Source organism: Sylvia atricapilla, chromosome 6 (assembly GCF_009819655.1).
Source record: "Sylvia atricapilla isolate bSylAtr1 chromosome 6, bSylAtr1.pri, whole genome shotgun sequence".
Lineage (NCBI taxonomy): Eukaryota > Metazoa > Chordata > Aves > Passeriformes > Sylviidae > Sylvia > Sylvia atricapilla.
The window spans coordinates 13,657,935-13,673,567 of record NC_089145.1 but is presented as its reverse complement, the minus strand read 5'-3'; the positions used below and the strand labels follow the sequence as shown (position 1 = coordinate 13,673,567).

At 37.9% G+C, this 15,633-nt stretch overlaps 1 protein-coding gene across 1 annotated transcript in view; it reads left to right on the top strand.

The window, feature by feature from the left end:
* ABCC8 (ATP binding cassette subfamily C member 8) overlaps positions 1 to 15,633 on the top strand; it is a 73,580-nt gene that overhangs the window by 16,262 nt on the left and 41,685 nt on the right. Inside the window, exons 7-12 of the mRNA XM_066320837.1 lie at positions 1,087 to 1,251; positions 3,104 to 3,259; positions 8,817 to 8,951; positions 9,938 to 10,100; positions 13,739 to 13,779; positions 14,076 to 14,221. Of these exons, the coding sequence (XP_066176934.1) occupies positions 1,087 to 1,251; positions 3,104 to 3,259; positions 8,817 to 8,951; positions 9,938 to 10,100; positions 13,739 to 13,779; positions 14,076 to 14,221 (806 nt within the window). The remainder of the gene's footprint in view (positions 1 to 1,086; positions 1,252 to 3,103; positions 3,260 to 8,816; positions 8,952 to 9,937; positions 10,101 to 13,738; positions 13,780 to 14,075; positions 14,222 to 15,633) is intronic.

Genomic DNA, 15,633 nt, shown 5'->3' with positions numbered 1-15,633 from the left:
TAGCTTCCTAGCTAGTGCACAGTAAGCAACAGAAGTGTGCAGGTTGGAGCAACCTGGGTATAAATAAGAGTAGGGAGAAGTTTGTTCCTTTTCCAGCTGGCTCAGCCAAAAAGAACAGCTTTAAACACTAGATTTTGCCTCTGTATGAACTTGCCGAATGAGATTTTTATGAGGTTAACTACAAGGTGCAGATCAGATCTAATAAAATGTACAGACACTGAGAGTTTGTGAAATATAGCTGATTAAGTGTTATAGCAGTTGTGAAAACTTCAACAGCAAAGAAACTTTGTAGGCAAGAAAAAAATGTGCTGAGCAAGTGATACAGCAGGAGTGTAAATGGCAAGAATCTCTCTGAAAGGGAATAGAAAGAGTCCTTTTGCTAATTGTGCCGTTAATGGAAACACAATCCAGCAGTCAAAAGTTTTGAAGGAGAAAGAGGAGGATGGATTACTAAAATTACATTTTAGTTGCAGAAGGCTTCCCATGGTGAGCCAACCTCTCAACTTGTTGTAGCACCAGAGGTGTCAGCTTGTTAAATATAATCAGAAACAAATGCACTGTTTTCCCATTAAGCTGCACACATAATGCTTCAAAATGCACTTTGGTGGTTATCTCATGAGCTTGCTAGAAAGTAATGACCATAAATGAAGGCAAATAGGAGGCTGCAGGCCAAAATCATTTGCATGGTTCCAAGAGTTTGGGGGTTTTTTACAAGTTCTGAAGGTCATTTTTAATGTCCAGTAACCTGAGGTGTTAAAATAATGAGAATAATTTTTCCCAAAGGATGTTAACTGTTCCTTTCTGATGATGGGCAGTTCACATATTTTAATAAATGACCATATGGAGTTACTCAGTGTCCTAGAGTTTTGGAAGGATATCAGAAATCCTTCATTTTACATTTAAGTGAAGCTTACTGAGTTGGCATGTTATGTGACTCTTTCTTTGAAGTGATAAAGTGTGAGGTTTCAGACAAGGTTGGGAGCACTTTCGAAGTATTCAACTGTGATTATCTCTGGTCATTAATTATGCAAAGTGGGGAGTTAAATTACGATTGCACCTGATTTCTAACTTTCTTTCTTTTTATAGACAAAAATTCTTGGTGTTTTCTTTATTTCGTCGCAAGAGTTCCTGTCCAATGCTTATGTTTTGGCTGTACTCTTATTTTTTGCCCTTCTGTTGCAAAGGACATTTCTGCAAGCATCATACTATGTTGCTATTGAAACAGGAATCAACTTGAGAGGTGCAATACAGGTACCCAATATATTACTAATTAACCTTTTCCCACCCTCATAAACATGTAGTTGTAAATAGAAATTATAGAGTTGTTACATTCTGAAATGCTTCTCTCCTGAAATGTATTCAATGTACCATTGCTGTTAGAAATTGTGTTAGCCCTGAGTTCTGTATCCTTGGCATGTTATTTTGATGGTTTTACATAAAAGTTTATTTTTAATATCCAATGCTGTATTTCTTCTTACCCTCAAGCAAAAATGTGCTGACAGTAAAACTGAATGTAACTTTTGAAGTAGTATAGATGTGAACTGCACCTCTTCTATCTCAAAGACCTTTTTCAGTAACATCACATCCCATGCAAATAAGACATCTTTGAAATGTATAGTAAATATGTTTTGGACAGAAGGATGGGTTGTATTCCCAGTGCATGGAGTGGTGTTTTGTTCCATGGGTCATACCATAAAATCTGCCTGGCACAGTGGAGTCTGTAAGCACTAAACATAAGTCAGATTGCAAAAAATGGGGTCTGTAATCGTTGTATAACTGACAACTACAGACCAAAGTTTGATGTAGCATACAAAGCTCTGTGCCTGGAAATGAGAGAATTTGGTGTAAGATTACAGTGTGGGATTGCCAAAGGCACTGACTGAAACCTACCCTGTGAGAGCATGAAAGCCAGGCTTAGTGTAACTTACAAGTTACACTATTTATCCCCTGAGCTGCATGGATCCTGTGGGGAGTCTCTGTGATGGATGGATGCTTTCAATAGCAGCCTAATTGTTTAATTCTCTTTTGATCTTACACTTGGAAGCACTTGTCAGCTGACAGGCTTCTGGATTCCATCCATTGGTTTTGCCTAACTAAAGTGAAATAAAAAAATTCTACAGGAATATAAATTTGGTCCAAAAGTATAAAAAAAAATTTATTACTTGTATCAAGTGGAAGAGCTGCAAATAACTGAAAAGTACACAGACGAAAGCAAGTGCAATCACTGAAGTTGGAAAATAATGCTAAATAAATTTTGTTTAAGAAAAGCTTTGTATTTGCTGTTTTAGATAATAGAGGTCCAGATTATGGCAGTTGGCTATTCAAATGGGAAATTTTTAGTCAGCACTCTAAGCAGCAGATCAATGTTAATGACAGTCTCTGTGCCAATATTTTATACTTTTTTTCATATGTTTTTTTCTTTAAATCTTTTCTCTCTTACTCTCCTGTGTAGATCTGCCACTGTTCAGTGTGTCCTATTTGATTTTTACCAAACTAGCTGGTAAAAGTATTCTTCCATTATTCTGCATTGTTAGTTTTATAAATATATTTTTATAATCTGGTGCCTGATTCTGCACTGAGGCAACTGCTTAATTCAGTACAAAATTATACCAGTGGCATTCGCTGGCTGTGAATTAAACTTTGTAATGGAACTGAGTTCTCTAAGCAAGATGTAGCAATGTTCTCAGCCAAGAACTTTGTTCTGAGGTTGGATGGGACCTGAATCAATTGCCAGAGAAAAATAACAGGGATTATGGTACACTGAGGATTATATATTGAATCTAATATCTTAATGTTAGTTACAGGAAGGGCACTCTGTGGAAATGCTGGAGGTATAAATTATAGTTGCTAATGTGGTTCTTGGGCATTTTTGGGTAGTAAAGGTTTCATTCTCTTACTGATGCACGTAACAGCACTGTGCTTTGTGTCAGTGAAGAATAATAGGTTTAAATTTTACAAAATACTGTAAAAGGCCAAACTTAATTCTCTTCACTCAAGTTACTGGAAATATTGTTTCCCCTCAACATGCTGGGTCTGGGGTTTAGACAGAGCTAGAAGCCTCATTTTATTTCTGTATGCTAATACCTTTTGATCTCTCTTCCAGACAAAAATATACAATAAAATTATGCAGCTTTCAACTTCTAACATGTCTATGGGGGAGATGACAGCAGGCCAGATCTGTAACCTGGTTGCTATAGACACAAATCAGCTGATGTGGTTCTTCTTCTTGTGCCCTAACCTTTGGGCTATGCCTGTACAGGTAAGGTGATTGAATGTGCTTTCGTTCTTAATGCATGTCAGTCTGCAGTGGTTCATTGCATGTGAGTTTTATGAAAGTGGGGTATTAAAGAAGTTAAAGAGTAACTTGAAATAAAATTTCGAGCAATAAAATTTCAACATCTAGAAACATTGCTTGTAATAGATTCCACATCTGTGACTGGACTTTAGGTATTTATAATTGTCTTAGGATCTTGGCTGCTGCCAGAAAAGCTTTGCATTTGTAACAAGAATTTATAGGGTGCAGGAGGTTGCAGTGCATTCAATTATTACATCAGGGAAGTTAACTGGAAGATATTGCCATCATTTGTCTTCTGAATCCTAGCAGAAGCAAGACAAGTAGCATAGATATGATTACTTAGAGATGATCCTTTGGACATCCCTTGAAACTACTGCTGCTTTTTGGATGACAAATGCTGCAGTTTGTAGTTGTTTTGGGCTTTTTGTTTGTTTTGGTTTGTTTGTTTGGTTTGGGTTTTTTGAGGGGTTTTTTGTTATAATGTATTTGTTATGCAAGATGATTTTGCTGCTTTATCCTCTGGTGTCTTTGGCCTCCTGTATTTAAATACCAGTCTGATCCCTTCAGTCTCCTTTCCCACTTGGATCACCCTATACTTCTATTTAAGAATTTCCTGGAAAAGCTGAAAGTAAAGCATGAAGTTTCATCTGATACTCAGTGCCCTGCAAGTTTTCCTGCTTTCTTCCATCTCCTTGGTGCATTTATGTTGGGTGAGCTTCAGTGCTAGCAGTAAATACAAACAGAAGATGCAGTAGAGTTTAAATTCACTTACTGGTGAATTTGATCCTTTCTAATTTAGTTTCAAAAACGTGATGGAAACTTCATTGTCACAAGGCAATCTGGTTCCAGCACCACAAAGAGGCTGATTTTGCTGGTGTGTAAGTCAGAAACCCACAAGTAATTTACCCAACAGCTTTGCATTTTGAGTTGCTTGCCCTTGCCCAAGAATTAAATGGTTTTCTTGAGTCTGTATGTAGACTACAACTGGCAGATTCTATTTCCAGGCAGTTTGTAATGTGGTTTTAGGGGTGTTGCTTAGGAGTTTTTGTCCATCAACATCTTATACTAGTGATTTTCTTCTGTAAAAAGTTAAGCATATAAGAAAATGACATTGAAAAGCTGGGAATGGGGAAGAAAATCCAGCCATTCAGATAATTGGTTAAACTGTATGAATCTCTTTCAAAGAGTGAGGTGTTAGACTGCTGGCCATTGGGATTTTTTTCTGACAATAAAGATATTTACTTAAATTGAGTGGATTTTGTAATTGTTCCTGTTGAATGTTTTGTAATTGTTCCTGTTGAATACAGTAGGTTTTTGTCAAGCTGCTACCGATCAGATGAGCAACTTCTCTTAAAATCAGGTCTTCAAATCATCTGATCATTTGATAAACCTGATTCCCTTCCTAACCTGGGGGGAAAAAAAAAAATCTGATTTATCTATTTGCCCTGATGTTTTTTTCCCCTCACTGAGGAAAATACTTGGGGGGGTGGGGAGCAATGCAGATCCTTTTTTATTGTCAGTTATAGTAAGTATTTGAATTCATGTTGTATCTTCTTGTGTAGTCTCAGTCTTGAGGAGTGTTCATTCTATGAAAAACCAGTAAGTGTCCTCCTGAAATACTCTGAATTTTCACACTATTGCCAAATGTTTGAAACCTGCTGTGTTACCACAGATTTTTTACTATCTCTGTTGGTGGGGGTAGGTTGCTTCTGAGACTGCAGTAGTACATGGAGGAAGAAGTAATGTGTCTGAATCTCTGATAAAACTCTTGCTAACTCCATGAGACTTGTGCAAAGCCTGAAATCAGGATAGTGGGCATATCAAGATGTGAACAATCAGCAGCTTACTAACTGTTGGTTTCTTTTAACTGTGCTTTCTACATGTGTGAGAGGTATAAAACCATGCCTGTTAAAATATTAAGATTTAAGGTGATTGTGGCCATATGTAGGTCACAATGTGGCTGCATTCACACAGTATAAATGCATTTTTCTCTTCCAATGCAGTTACTCCTGCACAAGAGATGTGGTGTAGTTTTTCTGGTCTACTCTAGAGGAACATATATGGCAGTTTAAAACATTTTGCTTTCTAGAATTAGGGGAAGGTGATGGATATAGCAGTTATCATCTGGAATTTTTCAGAAAGCAACTTGACTTATTTTTTGGCATATTTTCCCTGAAATTGTGAGTGGGGGAGGAAAAATGGGAACCAGATTATTTTAAACTGGGAGGAGGCAGATTGTCAAGGAATATGTCCTAATATTGACATCTAATTGCAAAAGAGAGGATAATTATAATGAAAATAAATTAAGAGGAAATAACATATTAAATATGGTTACATATTGGTAGTTTATTGGTAGTAATTTGGATATCAGGGTATTTTCATTCCTTTTATGGGAAGCACAGTAAGAAGTCAGTGATTGTAGACTGCTAAAATGATATTGCTGAAGAGCTATGGAGCATTAAGAAGAGTCCACCCCCTTAATGATAATGTCTAGAGTGTCAGTTATTGTAGACAAAGTATGTACAAGCTACCAACTTCTTGTACACTGATTTTCTAAGACTTCTCCGGCAGTTCCACTGATTTTCTAAGACTTCTCCGGCAGTTCAGTGTAGAGAGCACTTTAGTGCAAATGAGAATTAATCCAATTCCATTGCCTATTCTGTTACAACGTTTTGCTCTAATGGGCAGAAGTTACAGATTCATAAAGACTTCCTGACAGTCTGCAGAAAATACAATTATTTGCATTAAAATTCCCCCTGTGATGCTCCTTACCAGATGAGGATGATCAGTGTGCTCCTGTTTTGTGGGTGGTGCTCTCAGTGCCAAAATCAGTGAGTCACAGTTGGGTCACAAAGGCTTCTTCAAAACTTTTTTCCATAGCATTCATTCAGTACCTTGTTTTATGGGGCAGTGAAAACAATTACTGGCTGCTTGAAAGATGGCTAATGCTACGTTGCACAAACTCCATTATTATTTAAAAGAGGTTTTTAATTGTTTTGTGGCTCTTAATCTAGCAATCAACATTTCATCGTCCGCTGTAGATTTTGTAATAGTTGTCCATGACAAGTTAGGTTTTCTATACAGTCCAGGTAATTTGAGCCCTATCTTTGCTCTGACTGGAGTCAATGGGAGCTTTATCATTGCCTTAAGTTACTGTTTGAATGTTGTTGAAATCCATGAGAAGAGGCCCAGGGATGCCAATCAGTTGAAAGATGCCCTCAGTAGTTTTGGCTCAAACCCTGGGAGCAAAATGAGGCCTTATAAAGGCCTTCCTCCCATTCCTCCATTTTAGAAACACCCTTGTTTGATTTCATTGTGATTATTAAAAAAATCCTGTATTCTCATATCTCTGGCTCATTGGTAGGGATAGCTTACAGTTATCCCATGTAATGAAAGGACATTTGTCTCTTTCAAAACTGCCCACAAAGCAGTTTCTGGCTGAAAGTATTTGCCATCCTCAATAAATAATCAAGACAAAATAACCAGATCTATTGGTGAGCTTTTCACTCCTCATATATCTCTGGCAGAGAAGAGCTTTGGGATTTTGATGAAAGAGAAGCAGTGTTTCATTACACAGGCTTTTTTTTTTTTTTTTTTTTTTTTTTTAATATGATTTTTGCCTTCTCAGGAATATTAATGAGAGCCTTCCCATTTGTCAGATACTGTCTCCAGAGCTCAGACGTTCTGTGTACTCTTTATTCTTGACTCCTTACTTTGTGATGTGATATAGAATTATCTTCAATAAGATTTCAGCTCTTTTCAGATACAATTCTTCTTCATTTTTTCCATACACGTTGAACATATTTCAAAAGTTTGCCTGTATTATCACATTATAAAGAAGATGAAAATGGGATAATTTTTAACCTATTGGAAACATGAGATTTTTATTGCAAAGACTGACTCTCAGTAGTTGGGATGAGAGTTGGAAAAGCAGCTGTGAGCTAGCAACTCCCTCAGGATCCACCTGGGATAGCTTTCTCCTTGTCTATGAGAGAAGCTGATGCACTCTTTTTAGAGCCAGGTGGTCCCATAATGTCCTTGACAATCAACCAGTAGTGAGGGAAAGCAGGAAAACAGGGAGTCAATGTTCTGCAGTGTGCTTCTCACTGTACAGTGCTTTCCTGTATTTTGAGTGCCCACAGCATCTGCCCATGATGGAGCAGTTGGGAGTGAAAATCTTGCTCTGTAAAGACCAAGACCATTTTGTGTTACGGAGGAGAGCTCTGACAGGGGTATCTGACAGAGGCCTTGTGTGTTTTGTTTGACTTCAGGTGAAAGCAGATTGCTCACTTACTCATCACTGAAAGATTTTTTTAAATTTGCAATTTAAACATGCCTCTTACTAGATTTGTGGTGCATATACAATGGGATTTTACTTTCATGTCAGTGCATATTTTCTAGGTCAATACTGTGGCTGATTTTGAGAAGCATGTTTTAGTTTAGATCAGCTGTAGAGGCAGGCATCAGAGGGTTCCTGTGAAGAAAAAAAATGTTTTTTCTCTCTGTGCTTTAAATTGATGAAAATGTGGAAGCTTTAACCCCCTTTTTTTTCCTTTTTTTTTTTTTTTTCATGTAAACAGGCAATTTCTATAAATCTGTGGAAATAGGCATGACTCTTGAGCTTTGAAATGATGGAAGACTGATTATGTGAAGGTTATGAGAGTGTACAAACATGGCAAGAGTAGCAGAAAACACTTTAAGGAAATTTCCAATAGTTGGGTTTTTTTAATTAAGGGAAATTATACGTGAAATTAACTTTCTATCCCTGTGTGTTTTGATGGATTTATCAGCTTACACTTTCAAACACTTTGATTGTCAATGTTGCATATTGTTCAGAAGTCAGTCAATTACAGTAGTGATAATTAACTTTGGTAGCTTGTGTATATTGTTTGTGTTTATTGACCTGCTTACAGTAAACACTCTCCATCCAGAGAGGGTGACTTTCTCTCTAGATTCTTTCTTATCCAAAGACAAAGTTTTGGGTTTTTTTTTTAATACAGTTTCTCTAGCCCCTTTTCAAAAGTAATTGCCTTTCTGGCACTGTAGATCCTTAAAACAGGTCCTTGCCAGTTTATGTCAGAGATTACTTGAAGTGGGTGTTCTCAGTGGTATAATGTGTTATTCGGAAGTATTTTTAAGTTCAATTTTATTTAAAGGTGTTTTTTCTAAAATGTATTTATTTTTAAAGAAATTTCTTTTAAATAGTTTCAAGAGTTAAATTATATAAGATACACAAACCTGTAAAACTTTTTTTTACTGTGCATAATGGGGAGAAATACAGGAACAGAAATAGAGAGAGTGCCCAGGCTGGGGAGGAGCACTGGGTGGGTGTCTGGGTCTCTGAGAGCAGCCCTGAGTGATCACATTGGCTGTGCCAGCAATGCTGAACTTGTGACATTTGGGGTGGCTGTGGCTGCAGCTGCTCTTGGTTGGACATTGTCCCTTACCCTTAAGTTGGTCTTTGTGCTGCATACCCCAAGTGAAGCAGAGGTCTTTCCCTCACCTTCTTTTATCCCAACAGATAATTGTAGGAGTTCTTCTGCTCTACTACCTTCTTGGAATCAGTGCCTTAATTGGAGCAGCAGTAATCATAGTCCTTGCACCTGTTCAGTACTTTGTAGCAACAAAACTCTCACAGGCCCAGCGAAGCACATTGGTAAGTGTCTTCTAACTCACTGGTGACATAAATATCATATCTGGTAAGTATACATTGGTCGGTGCTTGGAATTGCAAAGCTAACCATGGATGATGATCCAGAATTGCTTCTCAAACATTTCATTATGTTCAAAAATGCCGTGTTCAAGAATGTGAGATCATAAGTGTAAGCAGTAAATATGTATTTTTTAGGGTTTATATTTTTCAGCAAGTATGAAGGGCACCTCTTAGGGCACTAAAAGCAAAAAACCCTTAAAAACCTTCTAACTTATAAATATAGATGATCAGTAGTCATTGACTGGAGTAGCTTGGGGCAGTGCACAGATGAATTGTGCAGGGGAAGCTGTCCAACGGGAATGGAAGTAGGAATACTGTGTACGAACTCGGACCCCAGATGTGGAAATCTGTTAAATGGGTTTATTTAGACAAACTCCATGCTGTCCTAACTCCCACAGTGTGTGCCTCAACTGAGGAGCTTAGAGATCTGCTCAGTCACAAGATCTTCCTTGATCCCTCACTTGGCTTGTCTATAATTTGAATCAACCTGCATCACTGCTGAAAAAGTTACCTTGCTTCATTGGCATTCCCATGCCCAGCTGCTCTGAACCTTATTCCCCCTTTCAGCAACTGTTGCACTGCCAAGGAAGCCACAGGAACTTGTAATGGAGCCAGAGCTTGCTGAAATCCCTTCCACCAAAGATCATGGGTAGTAATGAGAGTTATTTGTGCATCTTCCTGTGTGTAGAGGAATTCCTTCCCATCAACAGTATGCGCCCTTCCAGAAATGTAGATAGCATTCATTCTTGCAGCATCCAGTCATGCAGTCAGTGTCACCTAGAAATTCCTGCAGATGGGAGCAGTGCTGTTTGTGATAGAAATGTCTGCACTGTGCAATGGGGCTGCTTATAATTTTTGTGTCATCCTTCTGCTTAGGGAACTGGTGTTTTTATTGTACTCTTCAGGTAAATGTGTGTGTAAATGTTGCAGGAGTACTCCAATGAGAGACTGAAGAAGACAAATGAGATGCTTCGGGGCATCAAGCTCCTTAAACTCTATGCTTGGGAGCACATATTTCACAGCAGCGTGGAGGAAACCAGACAAAAAGAAATGACTAGCCTCAAGTCTTTTGCCCTTTATACCTCCATATCCAGTGAGTCTGTTCCTTCATCGTAATCCACTGCTCAGCTAAATGCTACTGAATTATTAGCTACTAATGAGTTTACCATTTCTCTGTTGAGATTGTTTCAGTTGCTTTAGGCTCTGATCTGTACGTCTCACTTTCCATCTAGTCACACCCTCCATTTAATTCAGAACTTTGCTTATATGGGAAATATGCCTAAAACAGAAAATGAGTGCTTCAAAGAATTGACTTTTTCTGGACAAAAGCTTTCAAGGGACAAATGTTTCACAGACTGTATTTAGCCAACAATAGTCTCTCCTAGAACACAATATTCAAGAGGAAGCTGATGTTGATATTTATTTGTTGAGGGCTTTTTCTGCATTTTGCACAATTCAGAGCATACAAATAATATGTGACAGCCATTACCTTTGCACTGAAGCTCCAACAGACAATATTTACATGTTCTTACTCAAAACTTGGGTTTCTTGTTAAAATAAGTGGTTCTTAAAACCATTTCTATATCCTGGAAAGAAAAACATGAGCATTTTGGCAATTTCATCATTCTATATCCAGATTCTTTCCTCTGGTGTTACTTTTCAAGCTGCTTTAGGACTTTATTGTGCTTTTAAGAAGACATAGAGAAAATTGAATTCTGTATTGAGCAGATTTTGGGTAATACCTATATAATTACTATTGTAGTATTTTAGAAACAATTAGTAAAGCCACACTGAAGAATATATACTCTATGAGATATTATTGAAATGGAAAATTTTAGCAAGAAGTTTTTGAGTACTACTAGCTATCTGTAGAAATAGCTCCTGGGATAGTAAGGAAGCCTAGTTCTTATGATCACATAGGTCATGTACATGAAGGGAAAGATCATGATACCACTGAATTTAACTGATATTAAATTGAGGTATTCATTGTCTTCTGAGACCAGAATTTCTCTCTGGCAATCCTAAGCATTGTGGCCTTGGAGAGGAGTTTCTGTCCAAAGGGAAAGGAAGTAGGAATGACATAAAACAGAATTTAGCTTTAGGCTGTGAGGCCAAAAGCTGTCTTACACTAAGATCAGCATAAATGTGTTCCCTTTGTCTGCAGTACTTCATGTGGCATTAAAATCTATTTATAGTCAGGGCCAAGGGTTCAGCTGTAGGGCTGAGAAGGTTTATTAGATTCTAAATCCTCCCAGATTCATTTGTAGCAGCTAGGAAAAGGTGTATTCCTCCCAGGGGTACTGATTATTCTGTGAAGCAATGGCATAAGAATCTGTATTATTAGAAAAACTTCAAGTATTTACTGATGCTTATTGAGACATTTTAAGTTTGCAATTGCATTCTTATTCTGTATTGTATGTGATATTTAGGTTTTTGCAAGACAGGGGAGATAACTTCTCAGCTTGGAGTAAAGCAGTGCAGCTTTATGTTGGTGGTGCTTATCATGTTGGTTTATAAAGGTTCTTATTGTTTCAGCATAGGAGTTCCTTACACCTTCAGACTTTAGCAGAAATTACACTTAGCTTTGCAAACTTGCACTTTTTCAGGCTAAAAAGGGAACATAAATACAGGAAAATGTGCTCTTTTCACTTACCTAAAGTATAATCAGAATGAGAGGCATAATCAGCCCCAAACATGTTAGCTAATAGTGTAGTGAGCACATGATTTAATGTCTTTAGGAAAAAAATTAAAAGGCAGTAGAGGACCATGATTTTATTCATTTGTGATGCTGAGGAAAGCAGACAGATGCTAGAACACTAACAAAGCAGAAATAGAGGTATTTATATATAGCTCTTTTAAGAGAGTTTTGAGGTGACTCTGAAATTATTTTCTCAGTGCACGTAGCTACAAACCAAAATAAAAAATGTGGTTGGAGCTATTTTATTCATAAGGAATATATTTGCATTGGATTACTGAAAATATACCTACAAGTTTCAGGGCAGTGTTGGCTAGACTACAAGAAAATTCCATTTCAAGACCACATGGAAATTGGATCTCATGTGCCTCTCCCCTGTGCCAGGATCCAGGCTATATGTACATGGAATTGTTCATGAACTATTATAGAAATCACCCCTTCCTGTACTTTAATGAAATCCCTCCACCAGAATCAAAGTTGGGTAACATCTTTACAGGATTTTGTATACATTAAATCTCAGGAAAGACAGAGAAAGAAAGGAGTGGTTTTCCTACTTCTATGATTTTTTGCCTAACCTGTCAGAAGCAAAATAACTCCAGACTTTCTCAGAGGAAAATAACAGTGGTTACTGTTACTAAAATATCCAGACCAACTGAACATTTTTCCCAGTTTTTAGTCCACCTTTCCAGTAACAAAGTCCTTTTAACTTAAACTAATTAAATGTAAAGTCTTAGCTGCAAAATAGTTGTTTTAGAAAACATTTTCTTTTTCTGGACACTTGCATAATTGGAAAACAAATTTTTAAAAAAGGAAAGCAACCCCCAAATTCCAATGGCTCATATTTGGTTGAAAGAAGTTTGAAGTCCTTGTATGTATTGGTGATGTCACATGATAGCAAAATTGAGATAAGCTTTTTGGGAGCCACCAAATAGTTTAGATGTCTTGACTGCAGCAAGTCTTGCCAACCCTGCAGGATATTATTCCATCCAGCTTCCTATTTGATAGGTATGATCTTGTGCTGTGGGCAGGAGTAGAGCAGAATCTATCTCTGAGAAAAATCTAGCTTTGCTAGATTCTCTCAGCAGATTCATCTCTAAAAGCAAATCTGTGTAGTGCAGCAGTCTCAAAGGCACGTTGCAAAGGCAAGGATTTAATGGCATTCAGAAGGACAGAGTTGCTGGCAGCAAGCTTCCCTTCTTTACAATTGCGGTGCTGTAGATACCTTGAGTTGATACAAAGTGTGAAAACTGGTCAGGAAGTAGACAATTAAAGAGACATGAGAGGCAGCTTTGTGTTCCAACGCAGAAAGAACATTTTTCTCAGAAAAATATGTTGGGTTTTTTCCAGGGGTGAGGTGTAAACTATGCATTTCTAGACTATAATACATGTTAGTCTTTCAAAGTCTCAGCTTCTGTTTTGCAATTACACACAGTAACATATGTTTACAGTTTCAAATTCTCCTCTCTGACAAGGAATTAGTTACATGCAATAACTCAGCTCTTTTATAAGAGAACAGAATTTATGAATGTTAGAGGATTCATTAAAGGTCATAACAATAACTCAGCTCTTTTATGTGAGTACAGAATTTATGAATGTTAGAGGATTCATTAAAGAATGAATCTGAGAAAATGATGACCAAACAGTCAACCAGAGGAGTCAAACAATGACACTTCAGATGAAGTAACTGTGGACATTCTTTTACTGTTTGCAATGCTGTATCTGAGAGAAGAAAAGGACAGGCACAGTTTGAACACAACAGAACTGTCTGGCCATTTTCTGTTACACCTGTACTGATGCTGTAATTTAGCTCTAGAGTCTATACTCTTTGTTTAGTTTACTTACATGAAATAAAGTTGGCTGAAGGTCAAAATGAAAAGGTGATGATTAAATAGTATCCTCAGATTGTGATAGAGGGGACAGACATGCAGATAAGAGAGTAGAAAACACCATTTTAAAGCAGTGCTAGTAGCATTTTAATATTTAGCATGTCCGAATGAAAATAGTTTCTAAATGTTCCTATGTGTTTTCCTTCACAGTCTTCATGAATGCAGCAATACCAATTGCAGCTGTACTTATAGTAAGTATGGACTTTTCTAAATACTGTTAATTACTACTGCATTTTCGAGTATAAGTGATGTGGAACTGGGGAAGGAGAACAGGATGCAAACCTGCTACACATTTGCAGTTCCTCTGGGAGAGAATGGAAAATGCCCACTTGCCTTCTGGGAGCAGAAACAGCCCGGAGCGTGCAGCACTCCCCCAAACTGTTAACAGAGTATGAATGAAGATTCTGTAAATGAAATGCTTGTGAAATAGGAAGTCTGTTCCCTTCTTTATGGCAAACCACTGACTGTGATGTTTGTCTCTTTATAGACATTTGTTGTCCATGCTCATCTGACAAGAAAGGCTGACTTCTCCCCATCAGTGGCATTTGCCTCCCTCTCCCTGTTTCATATCCTTGTGTCTCCATTGTTCCTGCTCTCAAGTGTGGTTAGATCCACTGTCAAAGCATTAGTAAGGTGAGAACTGTAAAATTTATACCTTTGCTACCACCTGCCCAGTTTCTGAGAATGTGTCCACTGCTCATTTTTTACAATTTCAAGTTTAGAAATAGTGTGGTGATTATTTATCTGTTCTTGTAAACTGCTTGCCAACTTTTTGTCCCCTCCATCAAGCATGTAGAATGGTAAAAGGTAATCACAGAAGGACATGTGTTTCAGCATATATCTCTTGGTTTTTCAGCTGCTGCCTTTTGAGGCAGAGTTGGACTGAAACAAGCAAACAAAAAAACTTAAAAATCGCTTCTAAGAGTCACAGTAAGTTAATGACTAAATGTTTTATCCAGCCTTGATGAATTTTTACTTTCTGATGAACGTTAGTTTGAGTGTTCAAAAGCTAAGCAAATAACAACCAGTAGAATTACTGTTTCACTAGAGGTTTTGAGTATCAACATATTAGTGTGAAAACCTCCTACTGCTTTTTCATATGCAGTGTACTCTACCTGTCTGATAGGGGAAGCAGAGTTCAGGCTTCTTTCTTTATTAGGACAACTTTATGACCTCCAGTGAAGCTGTCTGACCAGTTTATTTAAACTATGGAGCAGAGACTGGACACCAGCCCTTGCTTAATTGCCTTTGTGTTGCTTTGGATGTGGAAGGGAGACAGCAGCATGAGGCTGAGATTTCCTTCAGTGTTTGAAAATTCCCTGACAGTGCAAAGTCACAGCTGTGTCCTCTCTCCTAAGGAGTGTGAAATCTGAGAGCATCAGCAGCTGGCAGGAAATGTTTGGCAGTCATTGTGGTAGTCCCTAGAGCCATGGCAAATTGTCATGCAAAGATTACAGCCAGCAAAGTGCCTGGGAGCCCACACTGACACTGCCTATTACCAACAGGCATTTATTCTGGCTTGTCCAAGGATTTCTTTGCAAATGAATTGTGCTTGTTAATACCACAGGAACAATTTGAGAGTGATTAGTATCAGCCAAGTATTAATTGTTGCTAGCTGGGTTATTCTGGAGATACCTTCTTGTTGGCAGGCTGTTGCTCTGTCTTGTGGTGCAGACAGAAATCAAAATGTATCAAAGCTGACATCATCCTTGCTTTCCTGACTGTCTGTATCACCCAGGTAATTTTGCAGAATTAGTTGTTCTATAGTGCTGGTGGTGCTGCTCTCTAGAGTACCTCACCCTTCAGAGGAACATTTTGGTCATGTGCCAAAATGCATGTGCCAGGTATTTTCAAGCCATGGAAAAATTGCTTAAATAGTTTAGTAAATGTTAAAAAGCAGACAGTTGAGTTTGCACCAATTGAGCACAGCTATTTTTTGCTTGCTGCAACTGTGTCCTACCTGCTAACAAGTAGCTGGTCAGGTAAAGGTGACCTAACTTGGCAAAGCTGTATTTCAGCTTTTTTAGACTGAAATAGTCTAACTG